The sequence below is a fragment of the Lissotriton helveticus genome, chromosome 6 (assembly GCF_964261635.1).
Source record: "Lissotriton helveticus chromosome 6, aLisHel1.1, whole genome shotgun sequence".
Classification (NCBI taxonomy): Eukaryota; Metazoa; Chordata; class Amphibia; order Caudata; family Salamandridae; genus Lissotriton; species Lissotriton helveticus.
Window position 1 is genome coordinate 1,772,746,829 of NC_136067.1, and position 7,426 is coordinate 1,772,754,254.

Here is a 7,426-nt window from a genome sequence, read left to right on the forward strand (position 1 = left end):
TTCAATAGAGCTACTCATCCCAATGTGGGCTGTCATAGTGCGTTGCATCAAATGTACACAAATTGACTATAAATCATATGTGTGTAAATCAATGTACAGGATGTGCTGCAAAAGACAGTGAGGGTTACAAGGTGTAGGAGTCGCATTAACTTCAAAGCTCACTGTGCTATAATATAAGGATTATAATTTATGAACTGCAAGTAACAAAAGGATCGCTATATTAAAAGCAGCAGCCCACTAACCTATCTACAGCAGTACTTAATTTGAGCAGGCGGTTTTCGGTGCCTGGCACTTAATTGTCCACACAGGCACTTATGACAGTCTGCCACATGGTGGCGCTGTTGCTCTAATTTAGACAAGAGCACAAGATATTCAATTTACATTAACAATGACTAATAACTGCTGCCCAGGCCACTCCTATAGCTTTTGGGGCCTAGAACAGTCTCAATTGTCACACTTTTACGAATGTATTGGAAGTAATTGTGTTGGAATTGTCATTGGTAGTGCTGGAAGGGGCAATGTGTGGTACAGGCGGCAGTGGAAAGACAAAAGCCCTGGCACTTACTCTTTTTTTTAAATTTTTTTTTACATATTAAGCAATGATCCACATAAAATTTTAAAAAATCTGTCATCTGCAGTATATGCTTTGCAGGAGACATATTAACCCTCTATGGTACTTTGATTTAAAACTGGGACTACAAAAACACAGACCTCTTCAGCAAATGTGTTAACCTCCAGAGTTATTCTACCAATATTATTATTCTCTGAGATTTACTGGGAACACAAAGATCTCTGCAGCAGGTGTCTTGCCCTAACCCCATAAGATATTTTACAATGCAGACTTTACAACCATTTAAGCAGAACAGATTTACTACCAAGTTTCTCTGTGTTGCCAATTTCTTTGTTGCAAAGTTTTAATAAAAAATACATGTATAAGTTGAGGTTGAGCTTGTATGTCATGGTTGTGTCATTTTTGAGACTCCCAAACACAAATTCTAATTCATTAAATATTATAAAGTGCTCAAATTTACTCACGAGAGACCAGCTAAACATATGGGTGACATGAGAGACCAGATAAACATATGTGTGAGATCTTAAGATCAGATGCTACTTCTTGTGTTGTCACTTCCTGTGAGATCATGGGTTGTGATGCCACATACGATGCGATGCCATGATTTCACATGCATAATGACTAACTTGGTTGCCCCCCTTCTTTTAGGACTTGAGACCCTGCATTTCTCATTGCGAGTTCAATCCTTTTAAGGGGAGAGTACCACATACTCTGTGACAATGAGTACCTACACTTCTATAATTCCATTTCAACCAATGGGCAGAAGGGGTTCGTGACCCCTCAATTGATTCGGTTGGACTGGCAACACCACCAACAATGTTCCTCCTGGAGTCGATATCACAACTGCTGACAAGACAGACTTCAGCGTCCTGCAAACACGTGAGCACTGGACTTAAGAGGCAGCCATCCCCCTCCTCTCACACACCTTTAGCACTGGCCTCTGACATCATAAGAGACCAGCCTCTGCACGGGCCCCAGCACACCGCCTTGAAAAGTAGAGTCGTTATCCATGCACGCTCCCGGCGCAGCAGCAGACACACCGTGTGATTCGAAGAGTACACTCTGAGCCGGAACCAACGTTACAAAATGCTATTTTCAGTTCCCAAGGGCGGTCGGCTGGCACGAGCTCAAGCGACGTGGTGCCATGCTGCGGAGGGAGTGCACCCCTCCACCCCCCGCGATCTCTGAAGAGGCAGAAGCTATCTAGGCGCTTAACTAGGGGGTGCGGAGAGGCCGCAGCAGTCTTTGCGGTTGGGGGGAGTCAAGGGGCGGCAGCAAGGGGCTCCCAAGCCACCGTTATTTTTAGAACCCCAAGTTCACGGTCAACTTCCTAATTAACCACGAGGCTCCTTAGGACACTAAATCAGTGTCAAACGCGGGTTCACGTCACTCGCACTGACCACGAGAGCGGCCGGTACCGGCTCTGCTCACTCTGGGGGCGCAGGGTGCCCCTGAGGGCACGGCCGTGCCACCCATCATGCCATGCTCTGCGCAGGGGGCGCCCCTCCAACTTCAACAGACCAGCCCGGCACTCACTCACCCGCATAGTGGTCGAAGACGGTGGGCACGTACTCCTCGGGGAAGGCGTCGTTGGCGTAGCTCATGAGCAGGCAGGTCTTGCCCACCGCCCCGTCTCCCACCACCACGCACTTGAGCATGCTGGAGGTGCCGCTCCCGCTGGCCATGGCTGCGCCCCGGCTCCTCATTGTGCGGGGCCCCCGGGAGCCCGGGGCGTGCCCAGCCTCCGCTCCGCGGCGCCCTCCATGCCCGGGGCCGCCCCCGCGCGCTGCAGCCGGCGGGGGGCAGGTGACAGCATGGACCGGTCCCCGGGAGCTCCGCGCGCCGCAACTTCCAGCAACAGCTGCAGCGCCGCCTTTGTCTCAGGTCTGCGGCGCTGCCACAGCTGGGGCTTTCTGGAGAAGGGAAGAAAGGCACAACACGCCGGCTCCTTGCAAAGAAAATGTTATTTGAGTTTACTTTTCCCCTCCTCCCCCTGCAAAGCAGAGCCAGACTCGGCCCCTAGCACAGCCCGTGCTCTGACAGCCGAGCTAAGCCGTGGAGGGTGGAGCGAGCGCCCAGGGGCCGTCTGCAAAGTCTCCTTCCACGCACAGCCCTGCTGTGTGCAGCTGTCTGCGAGCAGAGCCTGGCAGGCCGGGCGGGAGCGGTGCCAGCACTGGCAGGGGAGGCGGAACTGTGTGGCAGGCGCTGTCACCCCCCAGGATGGGCAGGCGTCCCTCACGCCCAGCAGGGCCCCGGGTTGCCCAGCTCTGTGCGGTGCAGACACCGGCCCTGCTGGTGCCTGCTGCTGGCAGGGACGGGGCCTGCACCGCAGAGAGCCGGGGAAGTACTGCTGAAGCCGGCAGATTGATGGGACACCGGCTACCCTGACGTCAGCCTGGCACGGGCCCGAGGGAGAGCCGTCATTCGCTTCCACAGGGATGCTGCTGGAACACCAAGTATCTTTCTAGGTGACTTTAAGGACAGGATGGTTTTTTGGCTGTCAGAGAATGGGCGCTCAGCCAGGGTAAAGGCACTATAGAATCAATGTGGTGTGGTGCAACTGGGTAAGTGGATAACCATATAACCACCCAAGGAGAAGCGAGCAGGCTCACTAATCCACAATAACATAAAATGGCGAACCCTATGCACACACTTGACAAGTGAAAAGCGGATACAATGTCCTTATGTGAGAAATTCAAACCGCAGAGAAACAACAGTAGTATGCAACTTAATATGTAAAGAATTCGATGTCAGTCCAAAATTCTTGGTCTCCTTGTTTATTCCAACACAGCATATGAACAACCAGCCGACACGTGTTTCATCGCATCTTGCGAATCTTCAGGGCTGGAAATAATACAGAAAACAAGGAGCTATACTTGGGGATATGTACATTTATATGTGATCCTGAATTCCATTTCAGGTCAGCCCGTGAGACAAGCATCATTAGGATTTTCTCATGCATAAGTTTCTGCCCCTGAGATGGTTGTTGGAAAGCATCCATAAGTGCGCTATTGTGCTCCTAATATGCTCACGCATGCCGTGCAATTGGGGTAAAACATTGTGCACTGCGGCTCCTTGATCGATGGAGTGAATTCACATAAATATCATCTATTTTGTTAACCAAGATTGTGCAAGGTGCCGTGCTTCACTATTGTCTGTATCGGGTGTGGGGGATCATGCGTGTATTATGTGCTCGGTGACATAAAAATAAATAAAATTGCAACACATACCTCCATTGGTTGTGAATTAGACCAAACGGTCTATCGTGATAAATAAATATGTGCGGATTTTAAGAAACAAGAGAGGGAAGACAATGGGAAAGAGAGAAATAGAAAGAAAGAGAGGTCGAAAAGTTAGATCTATGGAGATATCTATTATTGAAGACTACTCACTCAAATAAGCACTTATTGAGAATAATTCTAGTAGCACACTTTTTCATTACGTTATGTCCGCGTTTATCCAATTTCAGGATGTGCATTTAGTAACGACAACATAAAAATTATTATTGAACTAAGAAAACGGAAAGCTCACCGCTCTTCCGGTGATATTTCCGACCCGGAAGGGCCCAAGACCATCCAAACGCGGTTGCAGATTGTGGTATAGTTACTGCAATAAAGTTAAAAAATATGGGGTTTGATATGTCCTCTTAATTAGAGAGGGGAATTGTAGAAGATGTTTATTTATTCTCGCTTAATGACTAATTAGTTACTATATTTATCTGGCTACCCTCTAAAAAGATGAAACAAATCATACCAATATTATTTCTGCTAAACAACATTGTGACGTCTCCTAGCGTGTTACTATGTCAGTGCCCTGAGCATCGTAAGTTGATGCTATTGACAAACCTAAAGACTTCTACTGTGCCTTCACGTAGTATATTCTCACTTGCTAAAGGTTCTGTGTTTATCATTTCCTGTTGATATTGTGAGGACGATCAAATTACATACGGCATCTATAAATTACCTCATAAGCGAAGTGCGCTCATTCTGGGTTGCCCGGGAAAAGATGTGTCTACTCAATCGATTTGGGTCTGAAAAGTAATACACATGCAGGGTATTATACTAACTTAACGGTGATTCTGCACCAAGCCTGTTACTCGACCATCGATTCGAACTCTGATTCAAACGGCATACCTGGAAAAGACGGGGTGTCGTGGTTATTGCTTTTGAAGCCTGTTCCGGACTTGGTGTCTGTAAGACAAACAATCCGGACAGGCAGATTAGGACACCTCCGAGTTATCATAATTGGTAAGATATGCTCGGTAAGGCATAACATCTCGCCGGCTAGAAGCCATAAAGTGGCGTTACCTGTAAGCGTCTTGCCGCTTCTCTCTTCTCTCCCGGGTCTCCTTGTTCGAAGTGCGAACACGTGACCCGGAAGTGTACTGGGATTAAATACCGTTCCGCCCACTGATGGCGAAACGTCATCCATGTTAGTATTCGTTTAAAGTGATAGACGTCGTGAGAGAGAAAATACTAAGAATTAGAATCTCGCATTTGTTTGGGAATTGCGTTACATTTTCCATGTGGAGAAAAGAGAAAGAAAGAGAATTGGGTGTCAATCCGTAATTTGCCGTAGGTGATACTTATCTGATATATAGTGATGGTGAATTACATGCTCAGTGCACTAGTCAATAGCGGTTGCTCCAAATTCTGTGAACACGCTTGTGAAGATGTTACAACTCCATCGCATTTACTCGCAGCAGTGGTGGAGAAACGTGTGATGATCTCCTCCCAACCTCTCTTACAATCTACAAATGTCACTAGTATTATGATTGCAGGTGTTGTATCATCCAAATGCATCCTATGGCATATATAGTGGTTATGCATATTGTTTACATATTTGTATAATACATGGAAAACCCGCGTTGAACTAGAAACCTAGTAGATACTACTATGACAAACAGCAAAATATGTCGATACAGTAAAATAATACATCTGTTATTGTCTGAAATATTACGCATTGATACGTGGTAAGCTCACTATGACAGTTATACCTACAGTATAAGTCCCATAACTTCATATGTTTAATTCCTTCTGTCATAGTTATTGTATCCCGTAAATCCACAGTTCTTCTGTTTTACCTTGTTTCACGTTAAGAATTCAATCCCCTAGGAAGAATTGAAGCTCTGAATCGTAGTTTAGGCCTAAGCCGACTGCGTACATTTTCATGATCCACATGGCCTCTGTACGTCGCAGTTTTAGTTCCCTGTTACCTCCTCTGATACCCTGGTTTACTACATCAATACCAAAGAAGGACACACACTTCTCATTCTCAGAGTTCTGGCAACTAGCCACATGCAATGCTACAGGGTATCTGGGATCTAGTTTCATTATGGCCCTCATATGTTCCGAGATCCTGTCCTTGAGGGCACGTATGGTGCTTCCAACGTACTGTTTACCACATTTACATTGTATTATGTACACCACATATTTAGTCAGACAGTTGATATTAGAGTTTATAGAGAAACATTCCCCTTTGGGATTAGAGAATTTTGTTGTCTTATGTTTTTGGAGGAGAGCCAATCTGTTGTCTGTAGACAACAGATTGGCTCTCCTCCAAAAACAAGGGTTTCTACAAATGTGGATTCTGTGCCATGTGTAGGTGGGCCAAACATAAGACAACAAAATTCTCTAATCCCAAAGGGGAATGTTTCTCTATAAACTCTAATATCAACTGTCTGACTAAATATGTGGTGTACATAATACAATGTAAATGTGGTAAACAGTACGTTGGAAGCACCATACGTGCCCTCAAGGACAGGATCTCGGAACATATGAGGGCCATAATGAAACTAGATCCCAGATACCCTGTAGCATTGCATGTGGCTAGTTGCCAGAACTCTGAGAATGAGAAGTGTGTGTCCTTCTTTGGTATTGATGTAGTAAACCAGGGTATCAGAGGAGGTAACAGGGAACTAAAACTGCGACGTACAGAGGCCATGTGGATCATGAAAATGTACGCAGTCGGCTTAGGCCTAAACTACGATTCAGAGCTTCAATTCTTCCTAGGGGATTGAATTCTTAACGTGAAACAAGGTAAAACAGAAGAACTGTGGATTTACGGGATACAATAACTATGACAGAAGGAATTAAACATATGAAGTTATGGGACTTATACTGTAGGTATAACTGTCATAGTGAGCTTACCACGTATCAATGCGTAATATTTCAGACAATAACAGATGTATTATTTTACTGTATCGACATATTTTGCTGTTTGTCATAGTAGTATCTACTAGGTTTCTAGTTCAACGCGGGTTTTCCATGTATTATACAAATATGTAAACAATATGCATAACCACTATATATGCCATAGGATGCATTTGGATGATACAACACCTGCAATCATAATACTAGTGACATTTGTAGATTGTAAGAGAGGTTGGGAGGAGATCATCACACGTTTCTCCACCACTGCTGCGAGTAAATGCGATGGAGTTGTAACATCTTCACAAGCGTGTTCACAGAATTTGGAGCAACCGCTATTGACTAGTGCACTGAGCATGTAATTCACCATCACTATATATCAGATAAGTATCACCTACGGCAAATTACGGATTGACACCCAATTCTCTTTCTTTCTCTTTTCTCCACATGGAAAATGTAACGCAATTCCCAAACAAATGCGAGATTCTAATTCTTAGTATTTTCTCTCTCACGACGTCTATCACTTTAAACGAATACTAACATGGATGACGTTTCGCCATCAGTGGGCGGAACGGTATTTAATCCCAGTACACTTCCGGGTCACGTGTTCGCACTTCGAACAAGGAGACCCGGGAGAGAAGAGAGAAGCGGCAAGACGCTTACAGGTAACGCCACTTTATGGCTTCTAGCCGGCGAGATGTTATGC

At 45.6% G+C, this 7,426-nt stretch overlaps 1 protein-coding gene across 1 annotated transcript in view; it reads right to left on the bottom strand.

The window, feature by feature from the left end:
- Positions 1-2,443, bottom strand: part of RHOQ (ras homolog family member Q) — a 203,515-nt gene extending 201,072 nt beyond the window's left edge. The window contains exon 1 of the mRNA XM_078649667.1: positions 2,112-2,443. Coding sequence (XP_078505793.1) covers positions 2,112-2,277 — 166 coding nt within the window. The 5' untranslated portion in view covers positions 2,278-2,443. The remainder of the gene's footprint in view (positions 1-2,111) is intronic.
- Between the last annotated feature and the right edge of the window lie 4,983 nt (positions 2,444-7,426).